General features: G+C 36.4%; 4 protein-coding genes and 1 long non-coding RNA gene across 14 annotated transcripts; 2 read left to right on the top strand and 3 right to left on the bottom strand.

The window, feature by feature from the left end:
* Positions 1 to 1,902: 1,902 nt before the first annotated feature.
* LOC133697741 (patatin-like protein 6) lies at positions 1,903 to 8,516 on the bottom strand. 3 transcript variants are annotated; one of them, XR_009842923.1, is made up of 4 exons: positions 6,412 to 8,516; positions 4,521 to 4,837; positions 3,790 to 3,951; positions 1,903 to 2,670 (listed from the first exon to the last, which is right to left on the bottom strand). XR_009842923.1 is itself a non-coding variant. In XM_062120489.1 (3 exons), exons 1-2 carry the CDS (start codon positions 7,534 to 7,536, stop codon positions 4,568 to 4,570), a joined length of 1,395 nt encoding a protein of 464 aa, XP_061976473.1. In that variant the 5' UTR covers positions 7,537 to 8,511; the 3' UTR covers positions 1,903 to 2,670; positions 4,521 to 4,567. The 3 variants fall into 3 exon arrangements, 1 of the variants encoding a protein (XP_061976473.1); XR_009842922.1 differs by lacking the exon at positions 3,790 to 3,951 and having other exon boundaries at positions 1,903 to 2,095; positions 2,363 to 2,670; positions 6,412 to 8,511; XM_062120489.1 differs by lacking the exon at positions 3,790 to 3,951 and having other exon boundaries at positions 6,412 to 8,511.
* Positions 8,517 to 13,505: 4,989 nt separating this feature from the next.
* Positions 13,506 to 16,313, top strand: LOC133696654 (uncharacterized). 3 transcript variants are annotated; one of them, XM_062118902.1, is made up of 8 exons: positions 13,506 to 13,838; positions 13,926 to 14,148; positions 14,330 to 14,720; positions 14,916 to 15,053; positions 15,135 to 15,291; positions 15,424 to 15,577; positions 15,691 to 15,822; positions 16,023 to 16,313. In XM_062118902.1, exons 1-8 carry the CDS (start codon positions 13,714 to 13,716, stop codon positions 16,215 to 16,217), a joined length of 1,515 nt encoding a protein of 504 aa, XP_061974886.1. In that variant the 5' UTR covers positions 13,506 to 13,713; the 3' UTR covers positions 16,218 to 16,313. The 3 variants fall into 3 exon arrangements, 2 of the variants coding, with proteins under 2 accessions (XP_061974886.1, XP_061974884.1); XM_062118900.1 differs by having other exon boundaries at positions 13,508 to 13,838; positions 15,682 to 15,822; XR_009842713.1 differs by having other exon boundaries at positions 13,510 to 13,838; positions 15,668 to 15,822; positions 16,023 to 16,232.
* A 3,478-nt stretch (positions 16,314 to 19,791) lies between these two features.
* On the bottom strand, positions 19,792 to 22,334 carry LOC133698003 (V-type proton ATPase subunit G 1-like). 5 transcript variants are annotated; one of them, XM_062120859.1, is made up of 5 exons: positions 22,185 to 22,266; positions 21,485 to 21,508; positions 21,323 to 21,426; positions 20,484 to 20,584; positions 19,792 to 20,121 (listed from the first exon to the last, which is right to left on the bottom strand). In XM_062120859.1, exons 3-5 carry the CDS (start codon positions 21,408 to 21,410, stop codon positions 19,978 to 19,980), a joined length of 333 nt encoding a protein of 110 aa, XP_061976843.1. In that variant the 5' UTR covers positions 21,411 to 21,426; positions 21,485 to 21,508; positions 22,185 to 22,266; the 3' UTR covers positions 19,792 to 19,977. The 5 variants fall into 5 exon arrangements, with proteins under 5 accessions (XP_061976843.1, XP_061976845.1, XP_061976839.1 ...); XM_062120861.1 differs by having other exon boundaries at positions 21,485 to 21,505; positions 22,185 to 22,265; XM_062120855.1 differs by lacking the exon at positions 21,485 to 21,508 and having other exon boundaries at positions 21,323 to 21,435; positions 22,185 to 22,334.
* Positions 22,335 to 22,722: 388 nt separating this feature from the next.
* On the top strand, positions 22,723 to 23,733 carry LOC133698004 (uncharacterized). Of its 2 annotated transcripts, XR_009842974.1 has the most exons (3): positions 22,723 to 22,833; positions 22,953 to 23,170; positions 23,264 to 23,733. It is a non-coding gene; the product is annotated as an uncharacterized LOC133698004 (long non-coding RNA). The 2 variants fall into 2 exon arrangements; XR_009842973.1 differs by having other exon boundaries at positions 22,953 to 23,733.
* A 127-nt stretch (positions 23,734 to 23,860) lies between these two features.
* LOC133698002 (protein disulfide isomerase-like 1-3) lies at positions 23,861 to 26,846 on the bottom strand. The gene is made up of 8 exons (XM_062120854.1): positions 26,205 to 26,846; positions 25,977 to 26,106; positions 25,374 to 25,551; positions 25,166 to 25,280; positions 25,005 to 25,082; positions 24,502 to 24,588; positions 24,291 to 24,362; positions 23,861 to 24,190 (listed from the first exon to the last, which is right to left on the bottom strand). Exons 1-5 carry the CDS (start codon positions 26,690 to 26,692, stop codon positions 25,043 to 25,045), a joined length of 951 nt encoding a protein of 316 aa, XP_061976838.1. The 5' UTR covers positions 26,693 to 26,846; the 3' UTR covers positions 23,861 to 24,190; positions 24,291 to 24,362; positions 24,502 to 24,588; positions 25,005 to 25,042.
* Between the last annotated feature and the right edge of the window lie 400 nt (positions 26,847 to 27,246).

The raw sequence follows: 27,246 nt of genomic DNA, 5'->3' as shown, positions 1-27,246 counted from the left end.
TTTATTTTCCTTTATTTTTTATGTTAATTATTGTTATTATTATTCACCTTGCCACGCTTTTGAGGTAGTTAACAAGTACTAATGGCGTTTAGGTGCATAAAGCGATTGCGTTGCATATTCTTAGGGGGGAAAGAGGGGGCACGTAGGGTATATATTGACAAGCGCCACCAGTGATCATCACTGTCAAGATGATTGTCATTATCGTTTTCTGGAGAGAAAAAAAAAGGTGATTATTAATTATGAACACAGCTTTTGCTTTATATTTAGCATTTTTTGTGGACAATCCAAACATGCGCATCCTCATCCATAAACTCAAAGATGATCCAGATTCCACCATAAATTAAGTTACGAGGTCTCTATCCAGTATTGTTCACCAGTATATATACATATATTAAGGACAAAGAACATATATAATTCAAGTTGGCTGACTAATTATATTATAAACTTGTTATAATATAATGTTTCGAGTCTATATATAAACTTGTTAGTGCACAAAGAATAAATATAAAAAACAAACATGTTTGTTTCCATACCCATCAAACAATCTACTGCCATCAACACTAACACTCATAGCACCCATGCTCTCGAGCCAAAACTCGAGCATTAATTTACGCGGCATAGGGATCAACTACCATCGATCTAGCTGGGAGCCTATGAAAAAGAAACATATTTTAAGAGAGGAAAATGAATATCTTAACCACTGCACCGAGCGTTTATTTTCCTTTTAATGTCCTCATATAATAAGTGCATGCTTTATCAACGTTTAGTATACAATAAAAAATGTGTTGCTTTCGCTCTAAAGCCATGGCTCTCTTTATCCTTTAACCTGCATGGTAAAATGCTTTCCAACCACGTAGGGTCAACTAGATGGACCGAGCACGAGAGATTTACGGGTCAAATATAGGGATTACAAAACTTCTTAGCATATGATTGCTAGAAATGAAGAGGGGGCAAGAAAAGGGAGATAAAGAGCTGGGCTTTACTAGACGTGTAATCCGCGTCTTGTCTCTCATATTTAGTGGTTAAAACAGTATGATCATGGTGTGATGCATGGGATCTGGTCGGTCACGAGCCCAAGATCTATCCTTGAGAAAGCCAAGTATGGCGGATCAACTTGTCTAATCGAGCCCTGCGTTGTTCTTTAATTTCTTGTTGTTGATCTGATGATCGTACGTGACAAATTGAAAGTTGGATTAGACATCACATTATCAGCATTATTATTTCTACAGCGAAAAGGGTTAGGGCTAGCATTTCTTGCAAGTTAGTGTAATGGATGGTTAAAAAAATAGAAGAGACATGAACTCAACTCAGACTCGACAAACCCTCTCCTAAGACATTGCTTATCAGCAATGATGAGGACGTGGTTCAATGATATCATGCGCATATTCACGCCATGAAATAGAAACTTGCTGCCTAGATTTCATATGGCAATTGGTAAGGTGTATACAGCACTGCTCGTATTATCTTCAAACTTGAAAGAAAGAAGAAAAAAGAAACAGTTTTTTTTTTAATAATTTTATATTGTTTTGGTAAGTTGATGTTAAGAATAAAATTTTAAAAATAAAAATTTATGTATTATTTTGATCTATTTAATTTTCAATGTATATCCATCTCGCCCACCATTATCATCCGACTAATACCCACTAATCATTTGATAATAGTAAGTGAGGCCCATGAAAAAGCTAAAGCTCCGAAGGAAGCTAATTTTACTAAACTCAACCAGGAAGAATACAAACATCACCAACAACAACCATCCATGATCCCAACATGAGAGAAATCAACAGAGGGCCCCATCTCCAGTAATCAAGGATGAAGGCTGGCTCCCTTTGTTTCTATTATTGGATGCAATGCTATTTACTTTTTACCCCTTCAAAATATTTATCTAATCAATTCACTCTGCAGTTTAAAAAAAATCTTAATGGAAAATATTATAATTTATAATTTTTTTAAAAATTACAATTGCAAAAACTACTACTCTGTCATCCACGCATGAAATATTATAAACTTTTTTTACATTTCTCCATGTACAGGCCTAGATTGGTTGGTTTGGGGAGAACCACTGGTCACTCTCAAATCTATTCTTCACCGCTACAATCTATTTGAAAAAAAGAAGAAAAAAAAAAGGTGAAAAGGGACCAAAGCTCAGTAAAGAACTCTGGCTTGTAGTAATAAAAAACAGAAGAAGGGAGACTCGGCTATATAATCAGGGGTTCAGTGCAGGTAGCCCACCATGTACCCCACACTCAAGTTTCTTGAGAGTTGAGTCTGATTGAGAAAATAAATAATTAAAAAAAAAATAAAGCAAATATACAAACAGAGTCTTCCCACCCAAAAATCTTAACTGACATTAAAAGATTCACACCTGATACTTGGTTTGACCTTCAAAAGCTTTACTGATACCTGCTTTCTCTTCTTTGTTTCTCTTCTTTCTCGGTACCTTGCCATGGTAGAAAGGTGGAGTGGACACCACCATGTCCATCACCTGGCAGGCAAAGTATCCCACTAAGATCTTCTACCCTCTCTCTATATGTTCTTCTTGTCCTTTTTCTCTCAATCCCCTCACCTGCTCTTCTTCTCTTGCTGTCTTCGTGACTTTCAAAAGTAAAAGCTGCTGCTATGTTACCCCTTTCCCTCTCCCTTTCCTTTTTGTTCCTTGAATATATTTTCCGCCTGCATTTCAGAACGTAAACTCACTGTTAACAATAAATGAAATGCTACACGTAAAAAGATACCAAGAAGAAGCACAAAGCTCGAAATCTCATAATCAAATGCCAAATTCTTTTGACCATGCATGCCCTCTCAAACATTTGAACAACACAAAAGGTGTAATATCACAAAACAATGCAGTACTGAGGTTGAAAAAGGAGGGCAAAATTATCAAAATGTGAATTCAAATCTGAAGCACATCATACCAGCAACTAGACGTGGATCTAATGGCCTAATCTCCTTCTTTAATCATTTTTCCCCAATCATACTCACCTGGTAAATGTAATGATATTGAAATCACATGATTATGCTCACCAATAATTTTGAAAGCAATTTTGGATGCAATCGGTCCCCCACATTGCACACAAACCATTCCATACAGTGGTGACATGGGACTAAATTTAAGGGTTGCTAGCTGTTACCAGAGAGAATTTAACGGCAGGAGAGTTCCCCTTATTTACACAATTGATTAATAATGGTCCGTGAAGTATTGCAGTGCTGAGCAATTACATGAATAGGCACAGCTATATGCAGACTGTATGCACTTAATCCAGATACTACAGTGTTGATAATTTAGCATCGGCCCAGTGTTGACGTCTACTGGAATCATTGAATTTACTGTCCTATATTATATTGACACTCAAAGCAGAGACATTTTCAGAATACAATTGAAAAGGACAAGGGAAAACCCAAATCATTACACCTGCCTCAAATCTCAACGACAATATTAAAAATGTCATGTGTTCATGATGTTATAGAAAACAGTTCACGCATAAAATCCTCACCTTTGATGTCCTAAATGCTAAAGTTTCAAACTTCGAATGAAAATAATGGCAACAGTTCCCCTCTCTACATCACTCCAAGGACCCAATAGCAATAATGAACTTTGAAGGCAATAAAAAGACACGACAGCATTGCCAACATTTACTGGTAGAATTCATGTTCTGCTATAAATAAAGCAAAAGAATGGCATTTGGTTTATAGGCTAAAGGTCTTGGGGCGAGGACATAGAATTCAGCTTTGTCCCCATAGTGAATTGAAATATGAAAAAAGGAAATTCTTTTTAGGGTACAGCGGAAATACCTCTAGGCACCCATCAAAGACCCAGAAGCTGGAACAATAAAGTTGTTCCATAAAATGACTGGGGTGTCCCTAATCCATCACAAGAACTGGTGTCTGTCGACCGACAACAATTGGGAATGGCTTCCCCACATCACCAATTTGCGTAGTTCTTACATCTGCTAACTTTTATGTTCAACAAGAACAACCGGTTGTTATATGTTTGTTTGATTTTTCGTATCAGATAATGAAAATCACTAGGTGAGCCTACGGGTTCACTAAATGACAATTCTAGCTATCACCACCTTCTTTTTACGTCCATTTGTTGAGGACAACACAATTTGTACACAGCAAAAGCTTACTGTAATAAGAAAGTGCATGAGCTAAATGTGTAAGCTTAATTTAGTCCAAATGTAAAAGGGAGTGTTCATTTTCGGATAGGTGCAATTGGCTTCTATGGACAGTGACATTTCAAGGCTGGAAAGGCAAAATCAGATTTGAAGTAATGATCAAAACATTGAAATACAAACCCAGAAGTTTTCAATCTACAACTAGTTTTGAAAGCTTTAGATAAAAAAAGTAGTTTGAACCCCTCTAAAGTCTCCCCCATGCAGAGTACTGTGAGTGTCCCCACTTGATCATGTTCATTCAAAGCAGGGTCCAGTAAGATGCTATAAATCTGAGAGAAATAGCACAAAGCTGGATTTATGATTATAAATCTATTATATACTAAGAAATGGAAAGAAAAGGCTTACCTTTCCTTTTTCGTTTGATTTTGGTTCTTGACACTGTTGAGAATAGTCTAGGTTGTTTTGATGGCAGCTTGCTTGAAAGCAACAGTGGGAGCAATTCTGCAGCTCCTCCTCTGATGCTCTAACACAAGCTGTTCAGCAAACCAATCAAGTTTCTCAAAATTGCTTTGCTCCCCGATCCTCTTGCCACCAAACAGCACAGATTCTACATTTTTCTGCTTCAACATTTCCTCTGCTATTCCAATCAGCATCTTTACATTGTTAGGACTAGGGTCTGTGTCCACATTAGGTCCACATCTTCCTAGATTGGACCCATTTGCCTGTCACAACAAAATTAATATGATCAGGAGATTAAACATATTCTCATAATAAAGGTAAAGAACCACAGGTGTCAGATAACTTAATCCATGCAGCTATTCAGAGAATTGAAATTAAATTATTGCGTTGTAATCCAACTACTATAAGAAACTAGCGAATCAGCCAAAAGCCCCCCAAAAAGAATGGCCCCATTAACGTTGGCCCCTCAAATAATTAATTAAAACAGTACGAATAAGGGCATTCACTGCTCATATCTCTCTCTCCCACACACACACACACACACAGTGACACAGAGACAGATATTAGCAATCTCACCATAGAAGGGAATACAGAACTAAGTGGTCACGAGGCTATAACAGTCTCAGATTCCTTGTCTTAGATTTTTTTTCTTTTATATAAATTTCAGTACATTTTAAACTTTAGGTTATCCGGTGCCTAAGAAGATGCCTCAAGGTTTATTAGGATGGTACCTCACAAGCAAAGCCGGTAAATTATGCATTCAAGTGGTTCGAGCCATCTTTAACGCATAATATCGAGAAAATTCAATTCAACAAGAGATCACCGATTCGATCTGATCCGAGAATGATTTTTACCATCAAAAAACTACATAAGACAGCCTAATTTCTACTCCACATCCTCTGTATCCACTTTTTATGGAAACATTGCCTAATAATCTTGCCCTTTTCAAATTCCTAACTATCAGCCCAACGGGCTATTAATGTTGAACCTTAATTAAAAAGACATTCTCGTATACAAAAATGAAAGGAACACAGAGATCACGCATGCATTCAAAAGTAAAGATCCCTCGTCGCTATCTATGGAGGTGACTAACACATAGGCAGTGGAAGGGCACCAAAGACAGCATACAAAGTGATCCTGTGTTCTGACAGCAAACAAAGCAAAAGCATTACCATAAGTGATCCTCATAGCTGATTACGGCTCTAAGAAATATATAACAAAGTAAAATCATGGTGGATGACATTTTTATGACCACTCATTTTATACCATCCATTCTCGGGAAAATCCAGTCTCCGGCTCTCCAGTCATTTTCTATCTTCTTATTGCAAGAAGAAAAACCCCACAAACTCTTCATCAAGGAAGGGTTTAACCAGATTTCCAGAACCCAACACCAACGAATCCAAGGTCTCGAGTCAAACCAAAAGCCAACATTTGGCTTGGTCATAGAAAACAAGAAAAACCAGAGGCCAAACCCACCCATCATGTGCAAGTCACCAGCACAGGTACCCATATGCTCCCATAATTCCATGGGGGCACTTGAATTTATGGTTTCCCGGGCACACCCCCTTACATGTTGGCTAACCATAAGCCACAGGACACAGTGTGCCACCGACCCCATTAGGCCATTACACATGCACAATGCAAACAGCACATTCAATTGCAAAAACCCAAAACCCAGCTAAATATGCACAAAAATTGTATACGAGTGAAAAAGACACACTCAGGTTAAACCATTTCCAGCCTGGCTAGGACTGTCTTGTACATTGAAATCAAGCAAAATAAAAACCATATCCAAGTTTGCATAATAAGATTAAACATAGCGATGCCATTACCATACCTGAATTCTTACATAGTTACTGCTCCTACACTGACCAAATGCCATGGCCACTGCCTGGTCCACTGAATCAGCCGAACCATCACCTGAGATTCGAGCCATCGGTCGAGCCCACTGCTTGGCCCTCCAATTCTTAACCTGCTCATATTCATAACTAACCTCAAGAATCTGACCAGTCCCTAAGGACAACACCAACAAATCCTCAACTCCTCTAACAAAAGGAAATTCCTGCTTGTTATGCAGCACGTGAGTAATAGCTGCTGCGGCCGGGTTGCTCATGGCTAAACCACCATCAACTGCCAAACACCTGGTCTGACCGTCAATGGAACCCATTAAAACCGGGTCAAACAAACCCGGTTCTGCAGATGTAGCCCGACAAACCTCCCAAAGCCGGAAATCAAAACTATCCGTTTCCAATGCATCCGCTCTTGAAAACAAAAACGGCGCCGTGCTGGAAAGATCATAGCAAGGAATCAAAACCGGCTTTAAAGTATCTTTCAAAGTCAAATTCCGGCCCTTATCACAAAAAGTCTCCTTCATGGCCTTCTCTAAACCGGCTGTAGCAGCTGTTGAACCGGTTGCGCCACCTCTGAAAAACCGCTTGAAAAACCCACCATTTCCGTAAGTGTAAAATTTCTTGCCCTGATCAGCTAAGAACTTCCAAGTCTCTTCAGCTTTCATAATCGGACGGCTATGATCTTTGGTGCCGAAAAGCATAGCCGTGAAGATTCCGCCAATTCCAGTTCCGGCTGCAACATCAAAATAATCAGCAATCCTGGCGTCAGGATTGCCTGATTTCACTTTCAACGCGTTTTCAAGATAAGCCAATGCTTTCCCTGAAATAATCCCTTTTAGACTGCTACCACCATCAATAGACAATATGCAGATTTTGCCTCTTTGATTCTTGATCGCAGACAGCCCGTTGCTGTTGTTTTCTGTAAGAACCGAGGGATTCTGTGACTCGGGTTTTGCTTCAATTGTTTCAGGAGAGACCTGTTTAGGAATCCAGAGTTTCTGATCATCATATCCGAAGAGAAACTTGCTTTCAAGAATTGAAAAGATTTCGTAGCTGAGTTTGTCAGTGTCTATACTGGGTTCTTGCATTTCTGAAGATTGATTGTACTCCATGAGAGAAAAGGAAGAGATGAAAAAGAAAACTGTGAAGGTTGTTCTTATGGAGCGAATGTTTTTCTTGCTTGTTTCTCGTGAGGAGGAAGAATTTTATAGCTAAATGATAATAAATTCTTTCTTTGCTGCCAACCCCCACACACTTCGCTGCAGTTTCTTTTATCTTAATTTGGCTATACAAAGAGTTTTTTACCTTGGTATTAACGCCTACATAAATTTGATTTTGTTGCTGAACAATGCAAAGACTTGTGTTGATTTGAAGACAAGAAGCTTTACAAGAAACTTCCAAAAATATGAAAAGAAGGCCCAACCGAACCAGTCCCTTCAAAGCAGCACCCAAAACCAGACTTTCACTTCAGTTCAGCCTCGCAACCAATCATACTTCACAGGAGAAGAAGTAAAAAACAAATCAAAAGAACAGAAACAAGAAACGCTCTCTTCTAAAAAGAAAAAAAAAACCCTTTTGCCCAATCCCCTGCTCTCTCTGGCACTCACTATCTTTCCCCTTTCCCTCTCTCTGTGTGTAGTGGACGTAGTATCTTTTACCAGAGCACGCTAAAGCTGGAGTGGTAGAAATAGTAGCTAGGATAGAAGCATAAAAAGATTAACCAGCCAACCAGCAAAAGAACAAACAATTAGCTAGCTAACACTCAAAACAAAACACAAAAGAAGCCAAGAAGAGGTATTGGTGTTTATAGGAAGAGGAGAGGAGGCAAGAACACAGCAGTTACAGAGCATGTCTGTTTATGGCTTTTAAAACCACTAGAACGTTTTTCAACACGGTCACTCCTTCCCTCTCTCCTCTCTCCTAATCTGTATAGTATGTGGGCACCTCACCTACATAAAATAGGTGACGACCTCTACCATTTTAATCTCGTTAACCGGCTTGCCTCCGTCCTTTCTTTATCCTGTAATACAAATTGGTACTAGCCTCTTTTTATCAAGAACAAAATGACCTAGTTAAAGAAAAATTAATATGCCTCCTCTTAATTTGTTCAAGTATTATTTCAGACTATGGAATGTAAATTATTTTAACTTTAAATAATCGCATCAAAGAATCCAAGTAAGACACCATTTTTCAGATATGATTTGACTATTTTTATAGTATATTTAAATTAAAAAAATTATCATCCTTGATGCCTTATTAATGGAAAAACACTCTTAAACATATTACTAAACACAATTTTAGTTACTTTAATTATTTTTCTCCGATCAAGGGTGAAGAATTAGAGTTAATTTTGGGGTAAGAAAAATGATAATGCTAAAACAAAGAGAAAAGGAGAGTACAATTTGTACTTGAATGTTGGGCCATTTCCTGTTCTTGATTAAAGGGTCTAGATTTCGTTGGCGCTGTGAGCCCGTGATCAACGGTCAAGCTGATCACCAACAAAAACTGATGAGTTGTTTTTTTTTTTTTTTTTTTTTTCCCGATGTCTCCTCCCGCCCTCCTTGTCCTTACGCGTGGGGCAGGAGCCCCCCCCGTCGGCAAAAGAATGGAGCCGCACTAACACTTTGCAAGACGTTTCTTTGCCATGCTATTCTTGTGTTCATAAAATGTTTTTTATACCTTTGCAAGACAAGTTCTTGGTTAGGGTGTTTTTTTTTATTTCTTGAATTCAGATTTTAGGATCAAATATTCATTAGAATTGAATAATTTGTTTCTAAATATATTAAGTTGATGTAAAATATATGTTCTTAAAAATTATCTAAAATGAAAATAATTTCATGAGCTGATTTAAATATATAAATCCTTGTCATAAAAATTAATGTTAATACCAAAAATCTTATCCTTGCTACTGAATTAATGGTTCTGTTAGTTAATTAGGTAGCATTTGTTTTTGCTTTCAAACTGTTTTTTTTTTTAAATATATTAAATTAATATTTTTTTATTAAACATTATTAAAAAAAAAAGCGAACACACGTTGGGACTAAGAGTATTAAATGCTGATATAAATTTGACTGTTGAAGCACCCCTGGATTTGACGAGTCTTCCATTTACGAAAATACCTTTTTTTTTTCTATTGTTTTTTGGCAATTGCCATTGACGAGTCTTCCATGGACGCAAATAAAGGGGAGCTTTTATTTGTTTGGTAATTGCCATTACTAGACTTGCAAGGGCAAAAATGGGTTCCACTATGTGAACGTGCTGACGGCAAATGTCAGGTTATTGCCACGGCAGGAAGGTAGGGGCAGGGGGAGTGGTGGCTGTAATTTGGCTACCAAAGTTAAAATAGCAAATCTGAGAAGTCCAGGCTATGAAATCATCATGGCTAAGTAAATGTACTTTCATTTTTAGTCATTAAAAAACCAAATTTATCCTGAACTATGAAAAAAATAAATCTAACCCAGTGAGTCAGGCAATTATTCCAGGAAGAGTAAATCTAGTGATTAATAGACTACATATGGATAGATTTAGTTATAATAGAGTCTGTTTGGCTAAGTTTATGCGGCTGCGTTTATTATATAACATTGATAATATAATGTTTGGTTATGAAATCAACCGTGATTTTTATGTATGGACCCTATTATTATTTACGTTGAAAACACTATTTTGTTGAAACAGAAATTACATGCTTCTCTTCGCGTTCCTACCTCTTTGCTGCATGCCTTCGCACATCATGCTAATTAATTAGCATGAACAGGAACTGGCCGAACCGGTTCGGGTCTAAAATTTAGAATGCATTGAAACGGGTTCGATCCAGTAAAATAAAAAATAAAAATTATTTTTTATTATTTTAATTGTGTTTTATTCAAAAAACGAATGTTTAACATTATTCAATGAAACTATATAAATTAGACAAAGATCGCTTGATGACGTGACATTTGCAGAATTTGATCGTAGTCCCAATTTTATTTCTGATTATATTTTACCTGATATTGTTGCGCGCTTGAGAAACCAAAAAAACTGTTATCATTGTCGGATGTATGAACATGATGGAATTGTAGATATTTTAATGGAACAATAAAAATATTTTATATAAAGTATTGTTTATTTTATGATGTACTAGCAATAGTTAAATCTACAATATTTAAATTAAAAATTAATATATATTTTTTAAAATTATTTTATAACCTCAATTTCAAAAGCATTCTTAACTAAACACATTAAACTATTTTTTGTTCAACCCCAATTTCAACTACAGTTTTAACCAAACACCTATTTTTTCTAATCAACCTCAACTAAAAGTATTTTTTATAAAATAACTTTTTTCAAACCACAACCATAACAACTATCACAATACTAAACACATTCTTGGTGTTTAAAGATATCTTTGTCTAGTTAACAAGTAAAAATAATATAATAGCTAATTGTTTATTTGAGAGTGCAGTGGCTTTGCATTTTAAAAGCTTGTTTTACTTGAAAAGATATTTAAATGATGATTTATTTAATTATTTTATAATTTTAATATATTCAGCTTAAATATATATATATATATATATATATATATATATATTTGTATATATTTTTAATATTTTTGTAAGTAAAAAACACCGGTCCATAATATCAAGCACACACTTAAAAATCAACATAGCTTTTATTTGGTATTGTTATCCAAGCATGATCTTAAATTGTTTTTATTTTTTAAAAAAATTATTTTTAAATTATTTTGAAGTTTTAGTATAAAAATATATTTTAAAAAATAAAAAAATATTATATTAAAATATTTTTAAATAAAAAATAATTTAAAAAACAACATCAAATTACTACCTGCTCCGCCACTAACAGAGAATGAAGGAAAAAAAATTGTTTAGAATTACCTAGTCTTCCGGTCGAGAAAGACTAGTCAATGGTCATGACGTGGGGCCTATTCATATGGATGAAATTGGTTGAAATTGTCAAATATTCGAATCAAATCCTCAAAAGCACATTTATTACTCTGTCTGTTTGGGTTTTCAAGGCTAAAATTAAAAAAAAAAAAATTACATTTCCATGTTCCCTTGTTTATTTATTTATTTATTTATGGGACTCCTATGTTCCATTCATGTCAGTCGAGACTCCCAATTACTTTTCCATGCTCCTTTTTCCCGTGCTGCGTCATCCAAACACACATGTGCTGCTTGCCAGCCAGCCAGCCAGCCAGCCAGCCATGTAGAAGAGTCGCATGGAGTTTGATAAATCCCAGATTACTACATGAAAAATGTCATGTCATGTAAATGAAGCAGTGACGCTCGAGAAGGGAAGACGGAACGCTGCCCTTCGCCGATTTTCTTGGAACCCATCAGCTCGTAGTGAAAATTTGAAGTTCGGTTGGCATTGAGTTGATGGAAACACCTTTTTTTTCTTTCATGTGTGTGATTCTGATCCACTAATCTCTACAACTTCTTGATAACAAGTGATTGACAAGCCAATTACATCATGTCTTGTTGACTGTTTTGTATATAAAAAGGGTTTATTGAGTTTATTTTTTTTTTGGTAAGTGGGTTTATTGAGTTTTGATAATGATATTATAATGTTAGGAAATAGGGTAAAAATTGTGTTTTTTAAAAATATAAATTTATTTTTTATTATATAATAATATTAAAAATAATTTTTTAAAAATAAAAATATATTATTTTAATATATTTTCAAGTAAAATATACTTTAAATAACAACCAATATCATATCCGCTAACAAATCATAAATCTCAAACATGCTCAACTATACATGAGCTTGCGTGCAATCATTAAACCGTTTACTACAGTTTTCCAATCTAATCTTAATTTCTCCAAACCTTACAAGTTCCCTCCGATCCACTTCCGTCTTTGATTCAAGAAGATTTAGAGGGTCTCTTTCGTTATCTTTCCATGGCTGTTCTCTTGGTTGTTAGTTCACTTTCACTAGCTTTTTGGACACGAAAGGGGTTGTGTAGGAAAATCATCTGCACTCACATTGGTGTCTCCCTCCACATTTCCTCTCATAGTGATAGTGAGACACTAATCCATGAGATTAGAGAATTTTTTTACTGAAGCACTCACTCCACTAATCACGGTGGAGATCATATCAAGGCCCACTTAACTTCCTATTAAGCGTTCATCCCAAATCACACGCAGCAAAGACAATAATTACAGGAGAGAATTTCCTCGGACTTAATTATACCTCCAACATTCCAAAGTCATTCCCCTACCTAGTAAATTCCTGCTTCATCAACCCACTATGTGTTTTTTTTTTCCTTCCTTCGTTAAATTTTAAAAGGAATCACAACAAAACACAAACAATAGATGCACGAGTGGAAGCAGTGTGAAAAGCGTTTTGGACCTTTTTGCGAGCAGGGGATGGGCTTGCAGTGACTGGATGTCTACAGAGGACAGCAGAACAAGCCATTGAGGTGGGTGTTGTGTACAGCAAGAACCTCGCTTGGCTTCTGTACAACAACTCACTTGTGTTGCCTCGTGGTGGTTTTGTCACTTCTCATCAAGTTGATATCCCGTACCTCCATAACTCTGTGGTCCTCGTCACATTTATCTTTTAACCCCTTCCCTATTTACCTTCCTATGTCACCATCCATCCCACTGGTTGTTGACCTTTTGATTTACTGGATCCTCTGCAATTTTATTGATGGTGTCCAAAGGTTTTGAATAAAGGGTTCCTCCCATTTTCGACCACTGAATCAAATCGTTGATAATCCATGGCTAGGTAGTGGTGTATAAAAACTTTAATCTTAAGAGAACATTTTGCATCCATCCCTTGTTTCAACTTTCGATTTCTTGTGTTTAAATGGGCCCAATTTCTTGTGGTTAAGTAGGCCGGAAAAAGAAAATGGCTTCAATTAAGGCTGATTATTTGTGGTTATAGGGGCCCGATTTTATCTTCCCGTCCGGGCACATCTAAGAATACGGTCCATGTGCTGTAACACCCTGGCGTGATCCAAAAATCTCCGCAGGTTACAGCAAGGACTCATGGGCTTTTAGCTGAGCTCTTTTTGCTAGAAATATGGAGAAGGTCCTTGATTAAAAAGACCCTTTTCACGTTATTGTCCAAGCACATCTGGGTTCCAACTCGACAATTTTTTTTTTTTTTTGGGATGAAGTTGTTGTTGGGAATGAAAAACAATTTTCAAGCACTCAGATCACCCATTGTTGCGAAATATCCCGTGGACGATCAGTCAGTTTCTAACAGGGTCCACTTCCAAGATATATGGAGGGCGCACTTGCATTCATGGTCCATTCATTTCCATAGCTCCTCTTTCTCTCTGTCACATGGATACACAGTGCATGCCTTCATCTTCTTCCTTGTACTCCAAAAGTCACAGAAATGTCACTGTGATTCCACCGTTGATTAGAAGGCAACAAAAGAACACTACAGTTTACTTCAAGTACAGGATGTATGAAGGAACTCCCTTCTCTGATTCTTTCTGAAACTTCTCTTTGTATTGATGCATAAATTTAACCATCAATTTCTCTTCTCCCAGCCGTGGCTATCTTGCTTGTGCCTGCAGATGGCAGCAAGAGCGACGGGAAATTACAACTCAAAGGCCTTTAGTAACGAAGGCAAAGAAAGTTCCTGTAGAATTGAGTGAGGAGCCTGCTAAAGTAACTGGGAAGAAAGGAACTGTTGCTGGTGCTGTTGCTCTTATTATTGGTACCAGTATTGGTACTGGAATACTTGCCCTGCCACAGAAAGCTTCTCCTGCAGTAAAGATTTCCCTTTCCCTTTCTCTCTCTCCTCCACACACATATTCAAGCTTTCAATGCAGTTGTGATTAACAGACACTTATGATATTCCTATGATTATTTACGATCATGCTAAAGACTGCCATTTCAGAAATGATCCCATTCGTTATGATTAATTAATGTATCAAAACCTTCATTTCAGGGAGTCATTCCAAGTTCAATATGCATGATAGTATGTTGGGGTTTTCTCCTAATTGAAGCACTTTTGCTTGTTGAGATCAATGTGGGTTTGAGGAGGAAGCAAGGGAAAAATGAAGATGAGAGTGAACTAGAGGTCATATCTATTAGGACTATGGCTCAAGAGACCCTAGGAGACTGGGGTGGAACCTTGGCTACCATTACCTATGTCTTCTTGGGTTACACTTCCATGATTGCCTATAGTTCCAAGTCTGGAGAGATCCTTTTTCATTTGGTAAATCTTCCAGAATCTGTTTCATCCTGCCTCTTCACTACTATATTCACTGTGCTAGTTTCCGTTGGTGGGACTCAAGCAACTGATCAAGTCAATCAATGGCTTACTGCTTCCATGATAGGTATACGATGATTTTGTTGTTAAAATCATGTTAAGAAATGCAATAAAATGCTTCCACACTATTCCACTTATTTGGACAGCTTCCCCTATTCCTCTCGGAAACGTTGTGTTACTTTTGCATCAGTAACATGTTACCGGGCTAGTTACTTCAATGGCTACATATGAATCCTAACAACGAGGAGGGACTAATGCACAGGTTTGCTACTAGCGATTGAGGTGATAGCTGTTGCTTTCGGAGGGTGGTCAGGATTGGAGGGAAGTGGTGACTGGGGAAAAGTTCCAGCTACAATTCCTGTGATGATTTTTGCTTTAGTGTATCATGATCTAGCACCTGGTAAATAGATTTTTCTCCAAAAATATGTACTTTTTGATCAGCAGAAAGCCTCCTCGTTTACGCTATTAAATATCCCTGCAGTTCTCTGTGCTTATTTGGGTGGTGACCTTGAGCGACTAAGGACTTCAGTTTTGCTGGGTAGCATTGTTCCTTTGCTGGCATTGCTTGTTTGGGATGCAATTGCACTTGGCCTTTCTGCCAAGGCTGATCAAGTTGTTGATCCGGTTTTGCTTGTGAGGTAATTAGACTGCATAATATATTAAGCCTTGAGATGCTCAGTAATTTTCTAGTTAATGTAATTCATAATTTAGCAACAAATAAACACATGATGAGATTAATTAATATCTATGATGTACGGTCCTTGCATCAGTGAGAGATGGAGTGGGGTTTCATATATGGTAGAGGCCTTCTCACTTCTTGCAGTAGCAACATCATTGATTGGCACTCTGCTTGGCTTCTTGGAGTTCTTCAAGGAGCAACTGAAGAACCTCTCAAGGGATTCGAAAGCTACACGAACATTACAGGTTACATTTTTTTCCCTTTTCTAATTCTGCCTCATAGTGATTATTTATCAGCACAAGTTCTCCTATCCATAACATTAATAATATCATTAGCGCAAAATGCAAAGATATTACAGGAACCAATTGGGTTGGGTGAATGGTGGGAAAGGAATAAAATCAGCTTCACGGCAAAGGCAATGGCAGTTGCTCCAACGCTAGTTGTCTCAACCATTGTTCCAGATGCATTCTCTGTCGCCACAGACATCGCTGTAAGTCCCTACAAGGATGCAAAGCAAAGGCACACATGAAACTAAAAGGATTTTAAGAAGGATCACCTAACAACAACTAGCTTTTAGCGCATTCCGTTCAAAAGGGAATGCCAACTCATGTTTTGGATCAGAGCACACAGATCAATAGTAAAACCTAGAGAACCGATCTTTCTGATCACTGACCCTTCAATGTGGAACAGGGAGGCTACTGCATGACAATTCTCTATGGAGTTCTCCCACCGGCAATGGCGTGGGCAATGTATAACAAGGAACGAGAGGACAGTAGTCAAAATGAGCTATCAGGAGTAAGGCCTGCTCTTCTTGGGGTGGGCATCTTAGCAAGTGGGGTAGTGGTGGAGCAAATCTTGCAGGATTTCTCAGCATTGCACCATTAACAAGGACAGCCAAAATCATTCCACTCCAAATATGAATTGCCTTTAATTTTACGACCAACTTGTGAATCGAAATACGTATTTTTTCAGAATATGAAATGCATAGAATAAGAGAGCACCATCAGCTTCTAAGCATAACCAGGCAAACATATTTTTCCTCCTGCCTGGGGTTGCCACAACACGAGGCCCGTTTGTGGGCGACAAAACACAGGCCAATGACCCCTTATGATGAAATTGTAAATGGTTATGGGGGTTTGACCTTGACAGAAGCCTCGTACTCTAGTCACTCCACTATGTGTGCGTCTGAGGAAAGGGGATAGAAATCAGAGAAGTCTCGAGTAAAAGGAGTTCCTTTTTTATTCATTATAAATCTCCACCAATTTTGGAGGAGAGCGAGGGAATAAAAAAATATACAAATTTTCCCAAAATGTTTTTTTTTCTCAAAACACAAACACTAGCTTTATTAGCATTATAAGTGAATGGAATAAAAATGCAATCAATATTAACTATTGAAAATTCTTAATTAATATATATTTTGTAGTATTTAACATCATATTTTTATTTTATATTTGAGTTTAAATATATCATATGAACATGTTTAATTTTTATCAATAAAAAAAAGAGAAAAGGATGTGATTAATTAATTATTTAAAAAAACCAAATTAGAAGACTCAATAATAATCCGTCTATATTAAAAGGATATTTAATTTTAGTTAATGAATTTATCTAAAATTGTATAAAATAACTAATAAAAAATTAATTTGATTAAATAATGAAAAAATAAGGGGAAAAGAAGATGATGGCCAGGGCGGGCACGGGCCAGGCCCACCTTCCTGACCCAAGAGGCGACTAAGCCCACACATCTGGGTTGGACACCTGCAACCCAGCCATTAAAAGAAAAGGATGCAGACGAAGAGTGTGTTTGGTATTGTGGTTGTTGTTGTGGTTGTGGTTTAAAAAAAGTTGTTTTATAAAAAGTATTTTTAGTTGAGGTTGGTTTGGAAAAATATATGTTTGGTTAAAACTGTGGTTAAAATTAAAGTTGACCAAAAAGTAATTTGATGTGTTTGGTTAAGAATGCTTTTGAAATTGAGATCATAAAATAATTTTAATAAATATAATTAATATTGATGGTTTTTAATTTAAATATTGTTGATTTAACTACTGCTATTACATCATGAAATAAATTATATAGTGCTATTGAATAATGTTAAACACTAGTTTTTCAAATAAAACACGATACCTGAAAAAAATATTTTTGATATTTTTAAGATATTAAAAAATTAACAAAAAAAACAATAACAAGTTCAATGGTAATTAAACATTGCCAGCATGCTGTATGAAGTTGATAATCAAAAAACAATGACAAGTTTCAAAAAGGGAAAAAATCAATGGAAAAAAAATGTGAACTGCTGATAGAAACAAAAGGATGATGAGAAGCAAGTCAGGGAGAACATGAAAAGCAGGTATGACATGCTTTTGATGAACCTGTGGTTAAGCCACAATTATTATATGAGTCCCACATTTTTAACCAGTGTTTTATTGTTTTCCAAATAGCCATTAACTGTGATTACACCGCACCACACTTTTTACCACAAAAACAAACAGCCTCGAAGGCGACGCATTGCTGCCTCTACAACTTCCACCACTACATTTTTTTCCCTTTTCTAATTCTGCCTCATAGTGATTATTTATCAGCACAAGTTCTCCTATCCATAACATTAACAATATCATTAGCGCAAAATGCAAAGATATTACAGGAACCAATTGGGTTGGGTGAATGGTGGGAAAGGAATAAAATCAGCTTCACGGCAAAGGCAATGGCAGTTGCTCCAACGCTAGTTGTCTCAACCATTGTTCCAGATGCATTCTCTGCCGCCACAGACATCGCTGTAAGTCCCTACAAGGATGCAAAGCAAAGGCACACATGAAACCAAAAAGGATTTTAAGAAGGATCACCTAACAACAACTAGCTTTTAGCGCATTCAGTTCAAAAAGGAATGCTAACTCATGTTTTGGATCAGAGCACACAGTTCAATAGTAAAACCTAGAGAACCGATCTTTCTGATCACTGACCCTTCAATGTGGAACAGGGAGGCTACTGCATGACAATTCTCTATGGAATTCTCCCACCGGCAATGGCGTGGGCAATGTATAACAAGGAACGAGAGGACAGTAGTCAAAATGAGCTATCAGGAGTAAGGCCTGCTCTTCTTGGGGTGGGCATCTTAGCAAGTGGGATAGTGGTGGAGCAAATCTTGCAGGATTTCTCAGCATTGCACCATTAACAAGGACAGCCAAAATCATTCCACTCCAAATATGAATTGCCTTTAATTTTACGACCAACTTGTGAATCGAAATACGTCTTGTTTCAGAATATGAAATGCATAGAATAAGAGAGCGCCATCAGCTTCTAAGCATAACCAGGCAAACATATTTTTCCTCCTGCCTGGGGTTGCCACAACAAGAGGCCCGTTTGTGGGCGACAAAACACAGGCCGATGACCCTTTATGATGAAATTGTAAATGGTTATGGGGGTTCGACCTTGACAGAAGCCTCGTACTCTAGTCACTCCACTATGTGTTTGTGTCTGAGGAAAGGGGATAGAAATCAGACAAGTCTTGAGTAAAAGGAGTGCCTTTTTTATTCATTATAAATCTCCACCAAATTTGGAGGAGAGCAAGGGATAAAAAAATATACAAATTTTCCCAAAATGTTTTTTTCCTCAAAAAACAAACACTAGCTTTAAATATATCATATGAACATGTTTAATTTTTGTCAATAAAAAAAGAGAAAAGGATGCGATTAATTATTTATTTTAAAAAACCAAATTAGAAGACTCAATAATAATCCGTATATATTAAAAGGGTATTTAATTTTAGTTAATGAATTTATCTAAAATTGTATAAAATAATTAATAAAAAATTAATTTGATTAAATAATGAAAAAATAAGGGGAAAAGAAGATGCTGGCCAGGGCGGGCACGGGCCAGGCCCACCTTCCTGACCCAAGAGGCAACTAAGCCCACACATCTGGGTTGGACACTTGCAACCCAACCATTAAAAGAAAAGGATGCAGACGAAGGTGACGCATTGCTGCCTCTACAATTTCCGCCTCTACATATCCAAACAATGAAAAACTTAATTTCCCCCTCCTTCAACTAAAAACAGAAAATTTAATATCACTTTTTTTATTTGAAAAGAACGACGTAGTTTTATGCCAAAATAACAAAAAACAAAGCGGTTTGAATCCATCTAACTACAGCAAAAACAATATTATTTGAAGTTTTTTATAATATTTTTTTTCTTTTTAATACCCCATCTCTTCTTGTGCAAGTATAATATAGTAAAAAAAATAAAATGTGAAATTACTTGTTTTCTTTTCTTTCTCATCTTTTAAATTCCCTTATTTCCCCCTACACCCAGACATTATGTTTATGCAAATAGCCTACATCCTGATCTTCGCGGATAGAAGCAATGGAATTGAGAGAAATCACCACAAAATCACAATGATTTTGGAGCTCAAGATTTTACTTGTTAAAAAAAAATTGTTTTTTCGATGATAAGAACAGGGAAAATTTATTTCACAAGAGATTTAATTATTGCATAAAGTAACATAATCAAACAATACAAGTCATAAACATATTAGACAAGTGAATACAAGCATTCTCACCAAGCTGGAATTCCAACCTTCAAGTTCAAAAAGTACATGCAAAAGAGAGTATTTGAACACATCTGTCTGTCTACTTAGGCCAGGGAAGATCCTAGTTTTTCACAGTTGTAACATGCTTCAGAAGCATCTGTACAACATCATGGGAGATCCTTGCGGCCTCTTTCTTCAGGTGACCAATCTTTGCCTCAGTTTCTTGCTCCAACCGCTTCACATTAGCGCCAGAGTCACCGCTGCTCTGTTTGATGTTCACATAAGTAGGTTCAAGTCAGCTCTTGAATGATACAACAACGTGCTCAAATTAGATCATGGATTGACTTGAGTTTCACTTTAGTAAATGACGAGAAATTATGGGAGTAAGAATGACCAAGTTTGGCCAAACTCTTTAGAATGCCTGAAATGACATTCGAGGAAAGAAGAGCACAAGAACGGGATATGCAATGCCGGAGAAGTATCATACGTTGCTAGGAATGCATGATGGATTTATCACACACACACATATAAGTAGCAAAGGTGACTAGCAAATAAATTAATATTTCCTCATTCATAATGTTCTCATATGAATGAATTAACAGGAATTTTTCCTTTTTGTGTTCTTACCTCAGCAAGCTTCCTCTGAAATTCAGCTTCCATTTGAGCACGAAATTCAGCAATCTCCTTGTCAGCCTCTTCTTTGGCTTGTTTCAGTCTAGCCATTTTTTCTGGACAAAAAGAAACAGATGCGTGTAAGAATCAAGATCTGCACCAATGCAGTGATTGATTACATCATAAATGCAATTAACAAGGTGTGAAAGTTACTTCCAGGGTACAAAAATTTAAGCTTTACTATATCATATTCCAAAACAAATAACATAAGCTTCAATTCAACGTTTGAGCGGCAAGTCCAATTTTAAATTTTCCTATAAACCATGTTATGCAGATCTAAGTTGCAGAGGAGCTCAGGAAACACAGAGGAAAATAGAAGCCCAACCTCTCCGCTCCTTGTTTGGTTGGAAGGAGAGAAGATACAAGAATGGATGATAGGTGAGAAAGAAAAAGGACAGGCCTTCCTCCTAATTTTGGATGGATTAAAAATATAACTCCAGAAAAGGGAGTAGATCCTCCTCTTCCTTGATTGGTATAAACTTCTTGAATGAAACGAGAACCTCATCATTTCCATTCCTTCCCCCTTCTCATCTGTCCTATGTCCCTCCATCCAAACAAACATATATACAATCTAGGACTAGGTAAGTCTCATCCGAACAACCTGGGAAAAAAGCATCATAGATACACATAAAATAATGTAATTTTTTAACCAATTCTATCTATTGCCCTCTGTACAAGGATGTGAAAAGAACACAAATACCAGGATTTTCACAAGCAAAGAGATGGCAAGTAATTTAAAGAGAAAGAGATGCATTTCTACTATCAAAAGCATAAAGAAGGGAAGACGTGTTTACCATTTCTAGCAGCATTGACAATATGCTGAGCTTCTTGCTCTACAGCAAGTAAGAGTTGAATTCCATTCTGACCCCTGTTGGCTTCCATGCTTCGTGAAATCTCCAATGCTGTACTGAAATAAAAAGACGATGAGCGCACCTAAAATTAGCACCTGATGCTCCTTGCAGTAAAATATCAATTGGCTTCTTCAAGGAACAAAGTGGATTTTGATTTGCATCAAAACAAACAAATACAAATACAAGGCTCGACGAGTAACAAAATATATAAATCCACGACCATTTACAAAACAAGAAAATTGCTATAAATTACTTTTTTTAAAAGCCAAAAGACAATCCATTTTCTATATAAAAAAATATTCATATAAAATTACTCAGTGCTCACAATCCTCAAGAAGATCTATAAGTACAAGCAAAATCTAACCATCCTATTGTTTCTTTATCTTTATAGATAGCAACCAGTGCTCAAAATCCAAAATTCCCAGAAAAGATAAAAAGCTCCCATCTTATCGAAAAATCTCACTGATCCAACACATCCCCTACTCTTAACAATCAAGTTCCACACAAATGACTATGAATTCAATCTCGATTACAAAGAGTAAACTAGACACACTAGCAACCAAGCAAACTCCTACCAATTCCAGCAAACGAACCAAAAAAAAAACCAAGATTTTTCACGTAAGAAACCATTTCCAAGATTTAACCATTCAAGAAACTCAAGAAAATGAAATCAAGAAAAATTTGGCGAGTAAAAGATCCAAGCGCAAACGGTGCAGTGTTATACTGTGATCTGAGAATACATGTAGGGATGTTGCCAGAGAAGTAGCAGAAAATCTAGAAAGATGACGAGGAAGAAATCAATTACCTGAGGAACCGGTACTTTTTTTTCTTTTCTTTTTTTCCTTTCTGGTCAAGAGATTTTCTTTCTAACCCATGTCTTCGATAGGTGTTAGAAACTTATGCCATTATTTGGTAAGTAAAAAGTAATTTTTTTTAATTTTTTAATTTTTAAAATTTTATTTTCAACACAAAATAATTTAAAAAAATAAAAAAATAAATTTAAAATAAAAAATAAATTTAAACTTTCTAAAAAACGCAACTACACACACTTCCTCACCTTTGTCCTATGCTGTAGTCTCTATTCATTGAGTTTTAAAAAAATTAAAATTAAAAAAAAATCAAAAATTTTCAAAAAAAAAAAAACAGTTGTATTTGTTCATCGACTCATAAGGATTGTTTTTTTTTTTTTTTTTTATTAAAAAAAAACAAAAGAAGAAAAACATGGAGGCTGTTAGAAAAGAAAAGGGCTCGAAGGGGGAAATCAAGAGCTGGAAGCAGGCTTATAAAAAAAAAAAACAAAAGAGGAAAAACATGGAGGCTGTTAGAAAAGAAAAGGGCTCGAAGGGGAAATCAAGAGCTGGAAGCAGGCTTGGACCTCTGATCACTCCTTCTCTACCGAAACAGAGAAGAGAAATGGAAGCGGGCTTGGACCTCTGATTTTGCTCTGTGAAGCTGTAAGATCTTTCCTCTCCTCTTGCCACCTTTGTCGATCTTCATCGTATTTAGCTTGAGCTTCCTTTAGTTCATTTTCATCAACCTTCTAATGAAACCATTACCTTGTTCCTTCTGTCAGCCTGATCAACATTTTGACCAAGATTCTTCCTCTTTATTGAATCCCACATGAAAGAAAACAAAAATGCATGGTTTGCAAACAGAAACGGCAATGAACCCACCTGCAAAAAATGTGTAATGACATGGGATGTCTAAAAAATACATGAATCAGCAGACTGGCATAGGCTAAAAGCTCGTCCATATAGCAACGGTCCCAGGGCATCCTGTCTCCAAACGAGGGTAGTTTCTAATAGGCTCCTCGTATAATTTATTTTTGAGGATAGACACAACAATGTGGCATGGTTGCTTGCTAATTTCCATCAACTTGTGCAGACTGCTATTGCTACGTGATCCCGAGTCAATCGTTCCTATAGAAAGCAATGTCACCCCAGTGTAAGACAAGATCTGTTGCAGGATTTTATAGAAAAGCAAAGCACCGCCAAGAAGAATTGTTGTCTCCACTGTATGATCAAAGGACTATCTCTGACTATAAGATTCTTTTGATTCATTTCATTTTTATATGGGGAATTGGGAGTTCAATGGAGGGTATCATTTTGTGGCTCCCCTAAATTGTCAAAATGTTATGCAGCTCCAATCTCAACGGCCTGTTCACAGTACGAATTTTCATTCTTAGTGTACTTGTTTCAGCAATGAATGTAATGGGATCCAGGATGCATACAAAAGCCTGCAAATGCAGACTTTTACTAATTACATCCATACCTCAAGGATAACTGTAAGATAACTCTCACAAGAGGAGCTTCGTTCTATTTAATGACAAATTTCACACAGATTATTGTTTACAATTCAGTTTGAACCATGCTATGCATTTGGAATCAAATATGGATTCGAGTTATGAGAATCTGATGAAAGTCGAAGAACTGTCTTTGAAGTTGGAACTGATTGAATTGAAAACCTATCTTACAGAAACTCTTCTGCAAATGACTGTCCTTCTCAGCATATCATATTCATATCCGGGTTGTCTATATCTTACTCTTTCAAGAACAAAAGCAGTGAAATATGAGGTCGTACAACACCTTAAATGTATCAAATCTTGTTCTACGATGCAGTATAATTACTTATAACAGAACAGTAAATCATCTGTTTTTATTACAACCTTTTTATCAAAGTTATTGCCTAGAATGCCCATCCGGTGGAAGTTGGACCGGAGTTATGAGTACGGAATGGGAGTTTAATAACGTTATCTGGATTTGAAGATGGTTGGCTAGGAGGCTTGTCTTCCAAAAACTTCTCTGCAAATGCCTACACAAACGCAAAATACACCTAAGTAATTTGACGATCACCGTTCTTGTGTAGTTTAGATAACAAATCAGTAAATTAGAAGGAAACATAATTCGAGCACCTTGATACCATTGAAAGACAAATCACTGTTATATACATGCTTATTGGCTCCGTTCGCCGTATACCCTACAAGCTGCATGATAAATTGACAATAGATAGAATCCAGAATCTCATGTTGCTGAAAGAAACAAGACTTCAACATAATTCTCATTCTCATTTTTTTTCTTTTGATTTTGGAGAAGGGGGAGGGGGTTGGAGTTGGAGGTACTCACTGTTGGAAGACCTTCAGCAACGCCAAATTCATAAGAAACTCGCCTTTGCATAGAATTATATTCAGTTTCTACATGGACAAAGAGAAGCTACAGCAAGCCCAACAAAACCATGTCAGGTCTATATCAATATAACGAAGGCAAGGCCTCATCAACAATACAGTGTTCTGGTTCATAAATGACTATGAATACAGAAAATCTCAAACAACTACATTTAATCTAAATCAACCATGATTCAATAATACTGTAGACTTTTCTCCCATATGTGTGTGTGTGTGTGTGTGTGTGTAATAGACTAGTATGTCAGGGTGAAACCGATGGGACATAAGTGGCTCCTCCTCTCCTCTATATGCCATATAGTCGGAGACTCGAAGAGATTCCAGTAAAGTTTGAAATTAGACTGGCTAAATACATTTTTTTTTTCAAAAATGAATCAGTACAGCAAAGTTACAGTTACTAGATGTTCATAACACAGTACTAGCGGAAGTACAAATATTTATGATTACCTTCCCTTTGAGATGATCTGCTGCCTCTATGAATGGGGCTAACACCTCCTTAGGATATGTAGCAGCAAAAAGCCACAGCTGAGAAAGATTTAACAGAAGTGTTATGCAATCATGAAGAACTTGAATTTCGATCAGTAAAAATATCGACATAAGGTCTCAACTGTTTCATAGGATTTTTGAATATGTTGGGAGCATCTTCTTCTGAGAAAGTGATCACCGAAGGAAGTTTACTTTCGGATACAAAGTTTGATATTTCTGATCTAGTGAATTGACAATCTGTACAAAAGAAAGATTGGTGTGCCAGTCAATAATACTTTGAAAATTTTGATCTTGGAACAATTTATTGGGATTTATATTGATGAAACTGACCAAAACCAAAATGGTTATGATTTCTTGTCATCCACTTCAGCTTCAGCATGACCAAGGCAGGTGGTTTGATTTGTGGGTCGATTTGGAAAAGCCTTGCAACCTCAGCATTAGCAGTTTGATAGAAGTTGACATCAATATGCTGCTTTGCCACCGCAGCAAGCTCCTCGCTGTCAGAACCCTGTCAATATTGTAGGAATTGAATTTCGTGACCAGATTATCAAGAAAAAAACAAGCAAAATTTCTTGCTGTTGGTGCATATATCCAAACAAACTACCAGATCAATTCCAATCTGAGTTCAAAGTAACAAAGATTATGAGCAACTTGTGATTCTAAGCTATGCAACTCATGCCATTATAATCAGCAAAACTTGCACACATCAAAAATCATTAAATTGAGTACCAGATGCAATCACAGCAAGAACGGATAACATACTTTGACTATCCCAAATTCGCATATCGATTGGTTATCTAAGGCTCATTCCTCGTCAATGTAAAGATGGTCTCATAAATGTACTCAATATAATATTCCTCCTTTTAATGAGCTACATAACCTAAGCACATCAAGGGAAAAAATGAAAGATATTATCAAGCGGGCACGAATTACCTCTAAAGTACCGAAGAATCCCATCACTAAAACAGATCTTGCTGCCAATATTCTCTCAGCCGCCTCAATTGTTGTCACGTTTTGGACAGCAAGGCTCATCTTCTGCCTCACCCAAGTTGTAATAGCATCACTGCAATTTAAACAACCATGTTTCAAGACATAATATAAGACCAACAAGATCCATGTTCTGGACACCACAATGGAACCAAAGAGCAGTCAAACACTCACCTAGTCCTTTCATCAGTTAAATCATACGTAACCATTTGAACTCCTCCGTTGACTAATAAATACATTGTAGGATACTCCTTAATCTTGAACATCTTCCCCAATTCTATTTCGTTGGTAGCATCTATTTTTGCAAAAACAGCCTCACCTTTTAGCATGGTACCAGCAGCAGCGTATTCTGGGGCTAACCTCTGACTCCAAACACACCATGGAGCATACAAATTCAACATCACATATTGATTTGCAGCAACAAATTCGCTGAAATTATTTTGCGTCAGCACCACCACATCCTTCTCATCAAATAAAGATTTCTCATTCTTACAATCGACCGGTGGCATTGGGATGAATGGTTCTGGTATCATGGTGAGATCATTATAGTCGTTGACTTCTTTAAAGAATAGAAGTTCAAAGATTCGTGTAATGTAAAAGATGGAGAAAATAAGAAGGATTGAATTGAAGAGATAGAAGATGTGTAACCATGTTTGTGACATGTTTTCTTGAGAAATGCAGAGAGAAGTGGAAGTGGAGTGGAGAAGGAGGCAAAAAGACCAGGAGAAGACTTGACAATATAAGGCTAGCTAGACTCTGCCATCCTGGAACTGGAGAAATTATGTTCACCGTACGAAGAGTGCTAAGTTTTTTATTATTATGATTATTACTTTTAAATTGTTGATTTGAATCATTTGGAGGGTGGTGAAGATTGAAAGAATACTGCTTATTCTAAAAATATATATATATTCTATTCATTTGCTTATTGGAAGTGGTTGTTTATTATTGAGGTTGAAATTGTTTTTTTATTAAAATTTAATTTTTTTAATATTTTTTAATTATTTTAATATGAGAGTGTCAATATTATATTTAAAAAAATAAAAAATATTATTTTAATATATTTTCAAACAAAATTATTTTTTTAAAAATAACATTTAACACTAAAAAAAAGAGTAAAAATCTTTAGTTTTTTCCATTGAATATCAAGATATTTTTTCCAGTAAAGTCAAAGTGAGGGGGAGATGATTCCGCATCATATCCTGGTTTTTGAAACTTT

Source organism: Populus nigra, chromosome 6 (genome assembly GCF_951802175.1).
Source record: "Populus nigra chromosome 6, ddPopNigr1.1, whole genome shotgun sequence".
NCBI classification, from domain to species: domain Eukaryota; kingdom Viridiplantae; phylum Streptophyta; class Magnoliopsida; order Malpighiales; family Salicaceae; genus Populus; species Populus nigra.
The sequence above is the reverse complement of the archived record's forward strand: the minus strand, read 5'-3'. Positions and strand labels throughout refer to the sequence as shown.

Coding starts and splice junctions, on each gene's coding strand:
- LOC133697741 (XM_062120489.1), bottom strand. CDS start 7,536: ATGGAGTACAATCAATCTTCAGAAATGCAAGAACCCAGTATAGACACT. Junction 4,838..6,411: donor GTAACTATGTAAGAATTCAG/GTATGGTAATGG, acceptor TTGTTGTGACAG/GCAAATGGGTCCAATCTAGG.
- LOC133696654 (XM_062118900.1), top strand. CDS start 13,714: ATGGATACACAGTGCATGCCTTCATCTTCTTCCTTGTACTCCAAAAGT. Junction 13,839..13,925: donor GTTTACTTCAAGTACAGGAT/GTATGAAGGAAC, acceptor CTCTTCTCCCAG/CCGTGGCTATCTTGCTTGTG. Junction 15,292..15,423: donor GATCCGGTTTTGCTTGTGAG/GTAATTAGACTG, acceptor TCCTTGCATCAG/TGAGAGATGGAGTGGGGTTT.
- LOC133698003 (XM_062120855.1), bottom strand. CDS start 21,410: ATGGAAGCCAACAGGGGTCAGAATGGAATTCAACTCTTACTTGCTGTA. Junction 20,585..21,322: donor TGTCAATGCTGCTAGAAATG/GTAAACACGTCT, acceptor CTTTTTGTCCAG/AAAAAATGGCTAGACTGAAA. Junction 20,122..20,483: donor TTCAGAGGAAGCTTGCTGAG/GTAAGAACACAA, acceptor AACATCAAACAG/AGCAGCGGTGACTCTGGCGC.
- LOC133698002 (XM_062120854.1), bottom strand. CDS start 26,692: ATGTCACAAACATGGTTACACATCTTCTATCTCTTCAATTCAATCCTT. Junction 25,281..25,373: donor TCATAACCATTTTGGTTTTG/GTCAGTTTCATC, acceptor TCTTTTGTACAG/ATTGTCAATTCACTAGATCA. Junction 25,083..25,165: donor TTCAAAAATCCTATGAAACA/GTTGAGACCTTA, acceptor AATCTTTCTCAG/CTGTGGCTTTTTGCTGCTAC.